General features: G+C 42.9%; 1 protein-coding gene and 1 non-coding gene across 2 annotated transcripts; both read right to left on the bottom strand.

Annotated features, from left to right (window-relative positions):
• Positions 1 to 762: 762 nt before the first annotated feature.
• LOC114677348 (uncharacterized) lies at positions 763 to 16803 on the bottom strand. The gene is made up of 5 exons (XM_028846747.2): positions 16795 to 16803; positions 11414 to 11500; positions 4502 to 4670; positions 3828 to 4394; positions 763 to 926 (listed from the first exon to the last, which is right to left on the bottom strand). The coding sequence occupies exons 1-4, from the start codon at positions 16801 to 16803 to the stop codon at positions 3880 to 3882; spliced, it is 780 nt and encodes a 259-aa protein (XP_028702580.2). The 3' UTR covers positions 763 to 926; positions 3828 to 3879.
• Positions 3736 to 3809, bottom strand: TRNAN-GUU (transfer RNA asparagine (anticodon GUU)). Its single transcript has one exon. It is a non-coding gene; the product is annotated as a tRNA-Asn (tRNA).
• Positions 16804 to 16933: the final 130 nt, after the last annotated feature.

The following is a 16933-nucleotide window of genomic DNA, read 5'->3' as shown; positions in this document are numbered from 1 at the left end:
TGTTCCTGCTCAGGTCATCAGGCATTAGTTAGAGTCTCATAAGGAGTGCGCAATCTGGATCCCTCACATGCTCAGTTCCCAATAGAGTCTGAGCTCCCATGAGAATCTAATGCCGATGCTGATCTGACAAGAGGCGGAGCTCAGGAGGTAATGCTTGAAAGCCTGCAGCTCACCTCCTGCTGTTTGGCTGGGTTCCTAACAGGCCATGAACCAGTACCTGTCTTGTGACCCTGGGGGTTGGGGACCTCTTATTTAAACTATAAACTCAATTTTTCCCAAAGAGAGCTTGGGAGAAATTGCACAGGAATGAGCAAAGACAGCCAGCCTGTGAGGCTAGAACCAAGATGGAGTCAGCCATGTCAGCTTTCTCTTATTGTCAGAATTTTGCAAAAGTAGTTTCAGAGGGACTACCCTGGACACTTGTTAAAAACCTGAGATGGATTTTATGTACTACAGTAGGCAAGAGAGACCAGCAGAGAACTGAGCTCAACCTCAAATACAGCAGGAAGAGTTGAAGATTATAGCCAATTGCAAGATAAGAAAGTCAGTGGATGGAAAGTTACTAAGAGGAACTTGATTAGCTATCAAAGGTGGTTGGGAGGACTTTTGCTAAGCTAGACTCAACAGTATTATTTTCTGAAACTGGACTTTCAGAAACCAATAGAGAAAAGGGCTCAAAGGAAAGCACTAAAGTTTGGTAAAAGATGGAGTCCTTGTCAACTCTACATTGAAGCTTCTGCAAATAAACGAAGACCAACCAAATGAAAAAAAGCAAAAGCTATTTATTCTGAGTTTGCTATAGCAGGGAGTCAGCCACTGTTACTTGTGTTTTGGTAGAGACTTGAAGGCAGTCAGAAGGGTGGGAAAGCTTTTTAAAAAGAAAGGCTTCAGGTATGCTTGGACTGGACGCTGTCAGCATGGTGAAGCTGTAGATAGATGAAAAAATCAAAATATTTTACTCCAGAATATATTTCTTTGGCATATTTTAAGACGACTGTCAGAGAGCCAGCAAACAGAAGTAACTCTGCAAAAGTATCTTTTGTAGGGGAAATTTACACCTGGAGAGAATCTGCATTAATCCAGCCTTCCCTTGTCAGGATTGAGAAATAAAAATAAGCCCTAGGCCCTACAACGAACTGAATGGACTCCCTCTTGGCTGACAGGACCTCAGAGAAGCCTTGAAAGCTGTTTCTGGCTGTGACAGGATAGGATGTCGGACATGCCCCCTTAAAACCCCTCCCTCACTAACTGCCATTATAGGCAGAACAGCAGAGGGAATTGGAAGTTGGATAAAAGGCAGAATGAGTAAAAGCAGAAACAGAAGCAAGGTGATGGGGTGGGAGAGCAAGAAGGAAAATAAAAGGCAGAAGTTGAGTAGCCAAAACAAAAAGTAAGATTAAAAAAAGCAAGCAAGCCTGGGTGCGGTGGCTCACGCCTGTAATCCCAGCATTTCGGGAGGCCAAGGCGGGCAGATCGCCTGAGGTCAGAAGTTTGAGACCAGCCTGACCGACATGGAGATACCTGGTCTCTACCAAAAATACAAAAAGCTAGCTGTGCGTGGTGGTGCACTCCTGTACTCCCAGCTACTCAGGAGGCTGAGACAGGAGCATCGCTTGAACCTGGGAGGCGGAGGTTGCAGCGAGCCGAGATTGCACTACTGCACTCCAGACTCTGTCTCAAAAAAAAAACCAAAAAAACAAAACAAAAAAAAAACAAAAAAACCCAGCAAGGATCCCCATTGCTGGCAAGATCCAAAGCAGTAAAGGGGCAGCTCCTCAGAGATAGACATGTGCATTCAAGAAAAAAAGTATCCTTAACCTGACTCCATATGATAATCAGCTCATTAAAACTCATGTATTTGGGCCGGGCGCGGTGGCTCAAGCCTGTAATCCCAGCACTTTGGGAGGCCGAGACGGGCGGATCACAAGGTCAGGAGATCGAGACCATCCTGGCTAACATGGTGAAACCCCGTCTTTACTAAAAATACAAAAAACTAGCCGGGCGAGGTGGCGGGCGCCTGTAGTCCCAGCTACTCGGGAGGCTGAGGCAGGAGAATGGCGTGAACCCGGGAGGCGGAGCTTGCAGTGAGCTGAGACCCAGCCACTGCACTCCAGCCTGGGCGACAGAGCGAGACTCCGTCTCAAAAAAAAAAAAAAAAAAAAAAAAAAAAACTCATGTATTTGGACTACATATCATGCATGTACTTAAAATTATGGGATGGAGGCAATGTGCAAGCACACAAGGGCCAAAGTAACTAAGCAACCCACCTATCAATCTAAAGGCAAACACTGGCTAAAGAGTAGGCATCCTTGTGAAGAGAAGAATAAAAACCACACATGAAAAGACCCAAAGTACACCAAACTAATACTGATCTCATCTCCCAGAGGTCAGCCCACTCTCCCCACTCTGAGAGTGTTACTGTACTTAATAAACTTTTGCTTTGCTTTGCTGCTTTGTGTGTGTCATGCACAGTTCTTTGTTTGGGACACCAAGAGCCTGGAACTGCATGGCACCATCTGGTAAGAATTAGGATTTTTTTCCCTAAGGGTTAACAAACCAACCCTTTTGAAAGACTTGCTTCACTACTGTTATCAACCAGCAGCCTGACACTTTCCCTGCCTTTTGTGGTTTTGACAAAGCAAGCAAGCAGCATTCCCTCCTGATAAGAGACCACCGACCTAGGAATGATTCTGGCCAGACTACAGAGGATGTGCAGTGAGGGTTTTCATGTCCTCTGTTTCAGCTTTTGACGTCAGAGGGCTGCAAACTCCACTCTCAGATAGCTAATGCCACCATTTTATGAACATGGGCCCCATGGAGAGGCACGAAGCTCAGTTGCACATCTGCACATTTTTCCTCTTGTAAATATTCATATTGGAATATTATTAGGTATTGCTCCCGTGAAAGATACATTTGCAGAATGTACTCAAATTAGAAGCGTTATATAAACACTATAATGTAGCAATGGCGCATCCAGTTCTCTACACTATAGAAATATCTGCGGTGTAGACATTTCCACAATGACCAAAGATATGTGTACAAGAATGGTGGCTGCAGCATTCTTTGTAATCCTAAAACCATGAAACCAACCTCATCTCAAAAACATTTTTTTTTGTTTTGTTTTGAGATGGAGTCATACTCTGTTGCTCAGGCTGGTGTGTAGCGATCTCAGCTCACTGCAGCCTCCACCTTCCAAGTTCAAACAATTCTCCTGCCTCAGCCTCCCGAGTAGCTGAGATTACAGGTGCATGCCACCATGCCTGGCTAACAAAAACATTTTGAAAAGGGTTAAATAAATCATGCACAAACTGAGGAAAAATACTGTTTTCAAAAATGATGGAGAGGATCACTATGATGATGACAGATTCCACTGGTCACATTATTGATAGAACAATCAGTAAATCCAGTCACATCCTGGGGATACTACTGGACTCCTATTACTAAAATATGAAAAAATGGAGGCACGTAAATTACTTGTTTAAGCGTATAACGGACTGAATTAGAATTTTATCACACCACAAGTGGGTTCCTAGGTCTCTGTTTCAGGATTCTTGAGTTACGCAGGTGTAAACCTGCCATTTCAGGAGATACCCTGTTAAGAATCTGGTCCGGGAGGTGGGCTGGTCCTTGACATGGATCAGTCATAAATTAGTGGTTTGTTACTCCGGGAAGATAAAATCTTCCCCGTTTGCCTAGTGATTGACAATGCGCGCATGCTTTAAAAGTTGCAGTAAGCGTCCCTGGGTGGGCTCGAACCACCAACCTTTCGGTTAACAGCCGAACGCGCTAACCGATTGCGCCACAGAGACAAGTGCTTTCGAACTTACTAGGCGACACAGGAAGGGCGCACTCACTAAACTTCCTCCTTTCCTTCTATTCTCAGGGCCCGCCCGGCAGGACGACTGAGCAAGGCCTTGGAAAACCAGAAAGATTAGAGCGGTGAGTCGCGCTGGTCACGTTGGACACCTGCGCGTTAGGAGATTTTGGAGCCAGAGGGAGAGCCGAATGGCCTTCGCCCGCCTTGCCCCTCTCCTTCTTCAGAAGCCCCCAGAAACTCCCCGGTCGGCGACCCAGCCCGAGCCGCCTGGCGTCCCAAGGGAAGCTGAACGCACGGTGGGCTCCCAGGATGGCTCTTCCCGTTCTCTGCGCCGCCTTCAGCCAGTGAGGGAGCCTGTGCCCACCCTGCCCAGTTGCTTTCGGGGCCGCTGCGGAGCTGCCGCTGCCATCTTCGGATCCTGTGTCCCGCACGGGGGCTCCACCAGGGCAGGGATGGTGGCGAGGGTCGTTCGTGGGTCCCCTTGCGGGGAGCAGGGTCTGGCACTCACCAGGGCGCCCGACTAGGACTTGCCGAATGAATCCATCGTCGCCTTTAGCTTTTAGTCCTTTGAAGAACCCTGAGAGTGGAAATCAAGAGATATTTTCCGTGAGGAAGTTCTGTTTACAAATCGTTGATTTCTCGGCACCCCCGCGGGGCAGGCAACTGGCAGGGCCTCCGGTGCACCTTCTGCGCGGTGGAGCCGCGGGAACTCAGCTGGGCCGTGGTCTGGTCCTGGGGCCGTAGAGCGGGAGCGGGGGAGGGGAAAAGCAAAAGCCTGGAAAGAAGCCGGGGAGCGGCGGACCAGACCTCCAGACCTCCTGAAAGGCTCGTGCAGAGGCACAGGCGGGATCTTCTGGAAGTGAGAATTGTTTTTGTTTGTTTATTTATTGTAGCAGAATGGGGAAATGGAGAGAGAACCTGAAAGAGCCCCAAACTCGAGGACCTGTTGCTCCCCAAGAATAACATCTTCCAGAACTAAACAGAAAACTAGGCGTCTGGGAACCCTGAAATCCTTGGAGGAGTAGCAAAATCATGACCCTCTGTGTTCCTTTTGGCAAAGGACTTGCTTCCATTGTTTGTTTGTTCAATTGTCTGTTTGCTAAATAAATAAAACTCTTTTCATGTATCTTTAAAATTATGTTGGTTCCATTATTTTATGATTACAATAGTGCTGCAGGCATCATTCTTGTACACTTCTCATTGCCCACTGGTATATTTCTATAGGGTGGAGGCCTGGAGAGCAGTTGTTCCAGGATAGTGTTTACATAGCTTTTACTTCATTCCGTTTTCTTTCTTTTGTTGCTTTATTAGCTATAACCCTTTTCTTATTTCAGTGGCTGCTTTCTGGAATACATCTTTAATTTATCACAGTCTGCTTTCAAGTGTCATTATACCTCCTTTTCTGGCCTTTATCCCAGTGTTATATATTTTTACTTTATGCATTATAAGCTTTGGGATTCATTATTATTACTTTTATTTATTATGTCAAATATTTTTAAAAGATTTAAATTATAAGAAAATGTGTAGTACATGCTTTCTAAATGCCATTTCCAATATTGGTTTCTTTGTATGGGCCCACATTTTATTTGGTATCCTTTTGCTTCTGCCTGGAGGACTCTTAAGATTTCTTGTAGTGTGGGTTGGTGAATTCTTTTAGCTTTTGTATGTTTTTCACTGTCCTTATTTCACAGTTTTGAAATTTTATTTTTGCATAGAATTCTAGGTTAACTTTTTTTCTCAAGGTACTTTAAAAATGTTGCCATTAATGAAGCATTGTCATTATAGTATCTTTCTTTCCTGTGTTTGTAAAAATGGCATAAAGCCGGTTTCTTGTGCTGGTTATATAATTTTCAGATTGTGTATTTAAATTAAAATATTAAATTTTACTAAAAAAACTAAAAATAATAATCATGAATGTCGTTAATTCATCTTAAGTTCCACCAACAGTGCACTTAAAATGTGCCCAACCTGAGAGTCAAACCTACCTGCTGACGTGTAATTTGTGTTTGTGAGACATTGTCAACAGCATTTGCTTTCCCCAGCCAAGTGATTTTCCTCACATCTGAATGTCTTCAGTGCAAAAGGAAACATTTTTCTTTGCAAAAATACTTGAAATTATTCTTACTTCAAGTAAGTGCATTAAATACAAACTTCTCAGTTGCATCCCTGGAATCCATCAAAAGCCCGAGAGAGACAATCAAGTCCTTCAGGATCAAGAGCTAAACAGGGGAGGACAAAATGTGGCTTCTTCACTAGGAGTCAAGCCAAAGTCAACTGATTTGGTCTCCAACGGAGACCAGAACTCGGTTCACCAGCGACGTGAGGACCCGGCCCAGAGGAGGCGGCCTTTCTCTTCGTGGTGCCTTCAGATAGGCAATCTCCAGGATTTCTTTCTTTCCCTTTGATCTACTCCCAACTCTCCCGTTCTATTTCTTCAAGACCTTTTTCAGATCCCTACTACAAAGGACCTAAGGGGCTGGTGCCATTCCCTACTGGTCCTTCCCTGGCTGGGTATCTTCACCCACGCTCACCTGGGACGTTACTGCCCACCAGAGACAGCGAGAGGACCAAGGAGGGCGGCGGGTGCGGTGGGAACCACAGAGTCACCTCGCACCTGTGCCTCCTGGGTTCCTAGCAAATTGAATAAATGCCCCCTGGAGCTTCTCTGCAGGTCACAGGGAAGGGGAGGGTGGCTGCCAACCTGGCAGGAGAAGCTTCAAGAAGCATCAGGAGGACCTGGCCCTGCCCCTGCACCTTGAAGACAGGCCTGGCCAGGTTGATTTTGACGGGTAGGCCCAAAGGAAAGGTTCAAGGGCAGCCCAAACCCTACCCAGAGATTAAGGCTCTTAAATGTCTGACGGTTTTGAGACTCCTCATTAGAATTGATCCCGCCTGTATCAGGAGACTCCTTTGCCAAAATTCAGAGACCAAGAAAGAGAAAGATTAGGCAGATCAAAGTCTGTAATTAACCAACCAGGAAACAGAATTTTTCTGACAAATTGTATGTGTGCTGTGAGAAACAGACTAGCCTCAAGGAGAATCTGTTTTTTTGGCTTGAGTGTAGGGAAGAATGGAGTTGCCACCAACAATGGTGTGTTGAAATGGCAGGTGCATCAGGATGTAGACGTCAAGGAATTAAAAATATTTTACCCCAAAATACATTTCTTTGACATATTTTGAGATGTCTGTTCAGAGAGCCAGCTGCAGAAGTAGCCCTGCAACGTTGTCTTTTGTTGGGGAGATTTGCATCTGTAGAGAGTCTGCATTGATGCAGCCAAGTCTTTCTTTGCCCAGATCTAGGAGAGATGAACTGAAATCCTGACACCTGTAAAGGTCTGAAAGAAACTTTTAGGGTTTATTCTCTCTGAGAGCTGCTACCTGTAAGGTTTCATTTACATATTAAGACCAACTTTGCTAGCCAAGCCTCCTCTTCTCTCCCTCCCATAACCTGTCTTTCCCACAATAAATGGACATACCTCTGACTCTGATGGTACCTGGTTTTGGCCATGCTTTGTGCTCTCATTCATTCTGTTACCTTGAGATGGTATATAAGCTTCTGCATCCCATTGTGGGTAGGGTAGGGTAATCACTCTGTGACTCTCCCCATGTACATGTTAGTACATTTTATGCCTTTTCTCCAATTAGTCTGCCTTTTGTGACTTGATTTTGGAGTGAAACTTCAGAGGGTTAAGAGGGGATTTCCGTTGACCTCTACAGTTTTGGAGCTGTAAGCAGGATAGCAAAGCTTTGCTCTTCTGGAAGCTGCAGTGAAGAACCCAGGATCTGATCAGCTGTCATAAGGGTAAGAATTTTTTTTACCAGCCAGGCTCCCGGCCTCCTTCTCTGTGTGGAATCTGTTCAAGTGGATAGTAAAAATCACTGTTTCTTTCTTTTCCCTCTCCAAAATCTTGATTAATGGGAGAAAAGGATTTGTGTGACTAGTCTTGGGTGTAGTGACTCTGGTGTGCTTTTTGGTACTTTGTGGTACCAATTCATATTGTTTAATCCCTTTCTTCCCAGAAATTGTCTGTTCCTTTGTCTTTGTCTCTATGTGTTATTCTGTCATAAAAGAGGATACTGGTTGAGGTTCCTTCTCATCTTATTTGATGTCCTTGAGAGCTTGACTTGTGACCAAGTGGGAGCACTTTCTCTTGGTTTTCGGTATCTGGAAAGAGGTGGTAATTTTCAGGTTATAGTAGGTGGCCTGTCTGAAAATGGCTGGGAATGTGAGCACACTGTTTGCTCTGACTATGTCAAGCTCTTGGGATTTGTCTTAAGAAATCCCATCCCTTCAAGGCTTTTGTCGTCTCAACTTTTGTTGCCTGGTTAGTCCTAGGAAAGCTCAATCCCAAGAGGACCTACCTGGTATAACAGATTCACAGGTCTGTGACTGGAAGCCCCCACAAATGTGTGGGTTACTGGAGGCAAACATCATCCTTAACCATCTGTGGCCTACTCCTTGCATTGAACTTTTTTCTTGGAGGGCAATCATTGGGATTGCCTCTTGTATGACCTTCCCAGGAAGTTAACCTGGAAAATGACATCCTGGGCTTTCCACAAAGAGGCTATTTGGTTGAATTGCTTTTGGAATAATTATACCATTCTAAATTCTAGTTGACAGTGGACTGAAGATGGATCCCTTAGACACCTGAATTTAAAAAAAAAAAAAAAAGATTTTAGAGATCTCTTATTTTAAACAGTTGATAGGAAGATCAAATTTAAAGCAAGGCACATACTAGTGCCATGGCTACCCTTAAAAATTCTCTTGACAATATTATCTGTGTTGTGTAGGGAAAAAAATTCCCTTGACTAAATGAAAGAACAAAATTTGACCCAAAACAAAGTTAAAATTCTTCATAAGCTTAAACTGCCTGCTCTGGATCCCTTCCAGGATTCACAGTAAAGTCTGCTCTACCTTGCAATTCAGTACTTAAAGTTCTGTGCTTTTGCTGCCATAGCCTGGGTTCAATTTGCAGTCAGGGAACCAGTTTATTTTGGCTTGATATTTGTGTGACTTTTGACTTTTTGGAATACCCATTTATTGATCCTTTTCCTTTTCATGGGCAGCTTTTGTTTGTTTGTTTGTTTATTATGATGGAGTCTCACTCTATCACCCAGGCTGGAGTGCACTGGTGCGATCTTGGCTCACTGCAACCTCTGCCTCCCAGGTTCAAGTGATTCTCCTACCTCAGTCTCTCAAGTAGCTGGGCCATGCCTGGCTAATTTTTGTATTTTTAGTAGCGACAGGGTTTTGCCATGTTGGCCAGGCTGGTCTTGAGCTCCTGACCTCAAGTGATCCACCCGCCTCAGCCTCCCAAAGTGTTAGGATTGTAGATGTGAGCCACCGCTCCTGGCTGTTGGCAGCTTTTGATTTCCTGTCCTTCCAGCTTCCAAAGTTTCTGATGAGAAACCTGTTGATAATCTTATTAAATATTTATGGCATATGACCAGTTGCTTTTCTCTTATCGATTTAAAGATTCTCTTTTTTTGACTTTTGAAAGTTTGATTATAATGTGTTTTGGTGTAGGTCTCTTTATCTTACTTGGGGTTTGTTAGGCTATTGTGTTTGTATTCATCTCTTTCATCAAATTTGGAAACTTTTCAGCCATTATTTCTTCAACTATTCTCTCTTGACCTTCTCTCCCTCTTCTTTAGAAATTCCACAATGCAAGGCTGAGTGCGGTGGCTCATGCCTGTAATCCCAGTATTTTGGGAGGTCGAGGCGGGAGGATCACCTGAGGTCAGGAGTTTGAGACCAGCCTGACCAACATGGAGAAACTCCGCCTCTACTAAAAATACAAAATTAGCCAGGCATGGTGGTGCACGCCTACAATCCCAGCTTCTCGAGAGGCTGAGGTGGGAGAACCGCTTGAACCCAGGAGGCAGAGGTTGTGGTGAGCTGAGATCGTGCCATTGCATTCCAGTCTGGGCAGCAAAAGCGAAACTCCATCTCCTCACCCCCCCAAAAAAAACAACAACAACAAAAAAGAAATTCCACAATGCATATGTTGTCCACTTGATGGTCACTTAGGCTCTACTCACTTTTCTTCAATCTTTTTTAATTTCTGTTCCTCAAACTGGATGATTTCCATTGCCTTATCATCGGGTTCACTGATTGTTTCTTCTGCCTGCTCAGCTTTCTTCCAATTTGACTTTGAATCTCTCTAGTAAATTTTTTGTTTCACTTATTTTACTTTTCACATCCAGCACTTCTTTTTTCTTTCTTTTTTGGTTTTCTATCCTTATTTATATTTTCATTTTGTTCATGCGTCATTTTCTTGTCTTCTGCTACATCTTCCTTTAGTTAGTTCTTTGGGCACCTTTAAGACAGCTGTTTTAAAGTCTGTCTAGTATAACTTCCAGATTTTTTTTTTAATTTTTATTTTTTCTCTTTAATTATTTATTATTTTTCTTTTCATTTATTCCCCCATGACCTAATCTTAACTTGACTATCAGGTATTTTTCAGTAAGAGTTTCTGTTGGTTCATTTTTTATTTTTATTTTTATTGTTGTTGTTGTTAAAAACTGGACATTTGAATCTACTAATATGGTTGACTCTGGAAATTAGATTCTCCTCCTTCCTCAGGGTTTGCTGTTTCTTTGTTATTTTTTTGTTTTGTTTTTTGATTATTGTAGGTTGTCTCTATGCCAAGGATCAGCCTGAGGTATAAAGTTGTGGTCTTCACAGATGTTTTCTGAGCCTGAACCTTTCCCTGGGTGTGTGGTCACTCCCTCATTTTACCTGTATATGCAGCTATTCTTGAATATTTTATCCTTTAACGTCTGGCTCCCAAAAGGGGAAAAAGAGAAAAATTGAGGGAGGGTGAAAAAAGGGAACCATCCCTTTAAACTTTCTGGAAGTTGCTTCAGCTTAGGGTGAAGAGCTTGCTACAATGGGGGGAGGTACAACAGTAGCTTCCAGCCTCTTTGTCTCTGTGCTGCAGTCAGCCATTAGAGAACAGAGCCCCAATGTGTGTGTGTGTGTGTGTGTGTGTGTGTGTGTGTGTGTGTGTGTGTGTGTGTTGAGATGGAGTCTTGCTCTGTTGCCCAGGCTGGAGTGCAGTGGCATGATCTCAGGTCACTGCAGCCTCTGCCTCTTGCGTCAAGTGATTCTTGTACCCCAACCTCCTAAGTAGCTGGGATTACAGGTGCCTGCAACCACACCTTACTAATTTTAGTAGAAACAGAGTTTTATCATGTTGGCCAGGCTGGTCTTGAACTCCTGACCTCAGGTAATCCACCCACCTCATTCTCCCAAAGTGCTAGGATTACAGTCATGAGCCACTGCACTTGGCCCAGACCCCCAATATTTGGAGACAGCATCCTTTTTTGCCAATTCTGGATCCTGAAAGATGTGTGCAGCTTACTGTAGGAACACAAGTTGCCTACCTTGGAGGTAGTGTTGGGTAACTGCTATTGTGCTAAGGGCTGAAATTGGCTGAAATTACCTACAGTTTACCATCTGGGCCTTCCTCTGGAAGTTGCAAGCCTTCAGTAGGCTCCAGAGTTCTGAAATATTTACATCAGACAGATCCTGCCAGTGCAGTTGTTGTCTAGATTCCAGGTGCTTCTCATTCCACCATCTTCCCAGGATACCCTCTGACCTTCTGGATTTTGAATTCGGTCAAGCTGTTCTGTAACAGCTGGGGTGAAAGCCAACAAAGTTCCTGCTAAGAAAGCTCCCTGGAAAAAAATGTTCAAAAGTAACACAAATATCAAACTGGAAAAAATTGATTTAGGAACCGAACCCAGATTGTCATAGTGAAAAAAGGGGCAGACCCTTAGCTACTGAACTGCAGCCTGGGTGTGAGGTGACAACCATTGCTCTTTTAGTTTGGTTTGGCCAGCAAAGGTGGCCTTGTTGTATAAATAAAGCCCCTCAGGTAGTCAAAACCTTTCTTTTTTTTTTCTTCTTTTTGAGAGGGAGTCTCGCTCTGTCACCCAGGCTGGAGTGTAGTGTCGCGATCCTGGCTCACTGCAAGCTCCACCTCCCAGGTTCACGCCATCCTCCTGCCTAAGCCTCCCCAGTAGCTGGGACTACAGGCGCCCACCACCACGCCTGGTTAATTTTTGTGTATTTTTAGTAGAAATGGGGTTTCACCATGTTAGCCAGGATGGTCTCGATTTCCTGACGTGATCCACCCGCCTTTGCTTCCCAAAGTCCTGGGATTACAGGCATGAGCCATTGCGCCTGGCCAAAACCTTTATTTTCTTGATGGCTGGATTTGTTTTTGTTTTTTTTTCCCTTTCGCTCTCCCTCTTTTTACATTTTATTTATTTATTTATTTTTCTGCAGGGATTTATCCAATTCAGAGGCCTTGTCCCCATAATTTGGAACTTTCCTTTGGATTTGATCAAGTCAGATAGAATGGGTCAAACCCAATGGGGAAAAGAAGGAAACAACAACAAAAACTGAAACAAACAAACAAAACAGTTAAGAAAAGTAATGATCACACAATTTATATGATTGCTGAGCACTCTAATGGTAAGAAGAAATTATGACCAGTTGGTTGTTAATCTTAACTTTAGTCATTTAGGAGAATTTCCAAGACAAAACACAGATTCAGTTACTTATAGGAATGGGGCCCAGGCTGAAGACTGCTCTGTACCATCCTAGAAGCAGGAAAAAATCAAACTCTCCTTCCCTGTCAGAAGTGAACTGAAACTCCAGAAAGGAATTGCCTGCTGTCCATCATTATGGAAGGAGAAAAACTTGCCTTCATTGCTGGAAGCAAGTAAAACTCCAGAAAATGAGTTGTACAGCAAAATAAACCTTAGATCTCAACCAAATTTTGGGAAATCAGGGATTCTCTGGAGGGGGTGGATCTCTGAGGCCTCAGCAAATTGTCCTATTGGTTTGAGCAATAAAGATAGCTCAAGCTGGTTCCAAGCACCTATAAGAATTTTGCCAAAGGTCAGGGCATCACCACTCAGAATTCCTTCATGGTTATAAATTGTAAACTAAAAAGTATGTGAGACAGGTCTGAATTGATTTAGAAAGCTTATTTTGGACTCTTACTCATAGGTATTTGCAGTCTTCATAGAGCATAGCAGCTAGGTGCAAATTGTGGGGACCTGGCAATAATTTTGGTATAACAGAGATTAAATAATTTGTCTAAGCAATAGCTTGGCAATTTTTGGAGCCAAGTTGTAATCCTGGAAAGATTAATGCTTGGCCTGAGATGTAACAGCCACTCTTCCAACTTGTCTTTTAACGTGGGAAGTAAGTTCTAGTGTGTTTCTGTAGTGTGGAACTTTTAGAAATAATATTCTTGTCACATTTGACAATACCTATGGCTGATCTAGACAAAATATCATCCAGTCACTGTTTAGCCCTGATTTGCATATGAGGCTTTGGGCTGGTCATCTGGTAAGTTTTCACTTGGCAGTGGGGATGAAGTAACTGAAACTCCAGAAAGAAGACTTACTAGATACCTCAAACATGATGAAGATATTAGAAGTCCTGGCCTTAGGGGTCCAAGGAAGAGCAAGGTTTGTGGGTAATAATCTGTATAAATCTGATAGGAAGCTTTAAGGAGGACTCTTAGGACTTTGAGGTGAGTGAAGGTTAGAGCCTGGATTAATCAAGGGCCTATGGCTTCTAACACCATCAATTGCCTGTACTCAGCCACCTTCAGCAGTGGCTCTAGAGAGCCATAGCATTCCAGGAGAGAAGGCTGCACAAAGACCTGGTGTTTGTGTCCCCCCATCTAGACAGACAGACATAGCATGCAGGGACAAAGCGAAAGAGAAGAGTAGGCAGAGACAATGTGAATCTGTTCACCACATATTGTAAATGCATTTAAAAGTATTGTTAACTCATATTTGCAGGTAGCACTAATTATGAAGTTGTTGGACTGAGGACTTTATTTATTTGTGACTCTCACCATCTTCAAAGTCAGCAATGAAGAGTTTCTTCCTCATTGAATCACTAACATGTTTTGGATCTCTCTGACTTGCTAGATTGCTGACCTCTGACCTCTAGACCCAGACTTTAAAGGCCCATGTGATTATATTAGTCAACCTGGATTATCTCCCCATTTTAAGGTTAATGTAATTATATCTGCAAAATCCCTTTACCATACAATGTAACATAATTATGTAATTAGCAACCATAAGAAAGCTGAAGTGACTTTTAACCCAACCCAATTGTCCCATGGAACTGATGTTTATGGTTTCTTTTGAATAAACATAGAAATTGACCCTCTCAGTCTTGAAATCTGAGAAAGTTACATTTGTATTATCTGAGTTCCTTTCTCAGGAAACCAACCATGGGCCTTCCAGATAGTAGCAAAGAACTGAAATTTACCAGAATACCACATCTGCACAGCAAGATGTCAGACCCCTCACCCCATCATAAATGCCTAAGTGGTTACCTGCTTCCTGTTGACCAATTCCTCTTTCTTACCTCTCCCTAATTCCTGTTTTTCTGCATGTAGTTACATTTCTTCCCTGCTATCTAAACCCCGACTTTTCATTGGTCAGGAAGATGGATTTGAGACTGATCTCCCATCTCCTAAGTTGCAGTACCTGACGAAAGCCTTCTTCCCTGGCAATACTAGTTGGATTCAGTGATTGGCTTTCTGTGCAGTGAGCAGCAAGACTTAAATCAAACCTCTGGCGTTTCAGTAACAACTATCCTAATACCAGAAAAAATAAACAAGAGACTTTAAGACAAAAAAGTTATCAAAGACAATGAGGATATTTTGTAATGATACAAGGGTTAATCAATCAGGAAGAGAGTGCAATAAATACATATACATCTAACAGAGCCTCAAAACACAGGAAGCAAAAACTGAGATAATTGAATGGAGAAATAGACAATTTAACAATAGTAGATGGAGACTTTAATACCACAACTTTCAATAATGGATAGAGTAACTACGAAGAAGACCAATAAAGAAATAAAAGATTTAAACAACATAACCTACCAGACATCTGTAGAATACTCCACTCAACAAAAACAGAATACACTTCCTCTCAAGTATACATGGGACGTTCTATAGAATAGAGCATATGCTAGCCCTTAAAATAAATCTTAATAAATTTAAAAGGACCAAAATCATATAGTTTCTGATATATCTCACAAACTAATACTGTTATGCACTATAGTTTCAGGTTAGCATGTAGGGTATGCAGTTTGTTGGTCCTGCTTCCTTCTGTTTGTCATGAATGTGGAGGTGACCATGGTTACACATGTGTAGGCCAGTAGCCCAGGAAAGTCAGGCAGCTGAAGGGAAAGGACAGATATTCCATAAGAGTCTCCCTATCTCAGTCTCACAAAGCCAAGGAGGAATTGATACATAGGAAATGAAGAGGTACATCAGGGGATCACTTCTCTTCTGTCTATATATGCCTGTCTTTAAAACCTCAGTTTCTATCCCACTAAACCCCATTGCACAGGAATGCTGTTGATCACCACCAACCACCACAGACTCATGACCTTGATTTTTACCATGATCTGTCTGAGAATATATCCTCAGGCCAATGGCTTTGGCTCAATGCAGATCTTTAGTGTTCCATAAAAACTGCTTCAAACATATACTAACAGTTTATAAGTCATTCCAAATTAGGTGGCCACTACATGTATTTAAAGAGATATACATAAATTATTTCAGTGATTACGACAAATTGGAAAGAAAACCTGTAGAGTTAGAATGAAAATCATAAGTGACAAGCACAAAATATGTATATAGAGATCATAACACAAAGCAACCCACACATACGGGAGTGGGGTTAGGAGTTACGAATATAAAACTTGTCCTCAAGTTAAGTGAAAATCCAACATGGACCAGGTGTGGTGGCTTACACCTGTAATTCCAATACTTTGGGAGGCCAAGGTGTGAGAATAACTTGGGCCCAGGAGTTTGAGACCAGCCTGGGCAACATAGTGAGACCCCATCTACACACACACACACACACACACACACACAAAATAGCTGAGGGTGGTGACATGTGCCTGTAGTCCCGGCTATTCAGGAGGCTGAGGCAGGAGGATCCCTTGAGCCTGGGAGTTTGAGGCTGCAGTGAGCTGTGATCACACCATCGCACTCCAGGTTGAGCAGCAGAGCTAGACCCTGTCTATAAACAAACAAACAAACAAACAAAAAACTAACATGCTTCCCCAGTGGGAGAAAAGATGCCAGTATAACATTGGTTTGCAGCAAGAAGTATATTAAGACATTGACCAAAATCCTTTTATTATTTATTTTGTTTTTATTCTTTGAGACAGGGTCTCACTTTGTCATCCAGCATGGAGTACAGTGGCGTGATCTTGGTTCACTGCAGCAGCAAACTCCTGGACCCAAGTGATCCTCCCACCTCAGTCTCCTGAATAGCTGGTACTATAGGCATGTGCCACTATGCCTGGTTAATTTTTAATGATTTTTTGTAGAGGCAGGGTTTCACCATGCTGCCCAGGTTGGTCTCAAACTCCTGAGCTCAAGTGATCCAACCACTTTGGTCTTCCAAAGTGCTGGGATTACAGGTGTGAGCCACTGCACCTGGCCTCTAAATCCATATACATCAATTATTCACACACTGAGAAGAATATTCAGAAATTTTTTCTTATAATATTAAAATGATGTGGAAAATGGGAGCGCCAAAGAAGAACATCAAGACTATCTAGAAGTTTTAAAGTTTTCATTAGGAAGAAAATGACTTCATGTCAGTCCTCAGGAGAATGATAGAACTTAGGGAACTATGTATTTCTTGATGTTTTCTATGCATTAGCAATAATAAACAATGAAAATATGGTTAAATTTTAGAATGAGGCCTGTGGTATTGTCACAAAGGTATACAAATGCTGAGAATGACTGCTGAGGGAGAGTTGTCTCCATTGGTGGTGTCCTTCAGAAAAGACCTTGTGTTTCCATATGGCCTAGACCTGGAAGGCAGATATCCTAACATTCCATGACACCCCCACCTTCTAATTCTGTTATTGTGACTCCAGACTGTTACCTGGCACTAGGTCTTACCTTTGGCATTCCTATCAGAGCCTGAACCACAGACAGTACCTTAGACTCTAAGCTCGGGCACCTTGTGCCTTGTTTTTGTGGCTGAGGATTCTTAGAGTTGTGGGATGCTGATAAAGTTTATCCCAAAAGTAAGTAATGA

The sequence above is a fragment of the Macaca mulatta genome, chromosome 1 (assembly GCF_049350105.2).
Source record: "Macaca mulatta isolate MMU2019108-1 chromosome 1, T2T-MMU8v2.0, whole genome shotgun sequence".
NCBI lineage: Eukaryota > Metazoa > Chordata > Mammalia > Primates > Cercopithecidae > Macaca > Macaca mulatta.
This window is presented reverse-complemented; position numbering and strand designations above follow the sequence as displayed.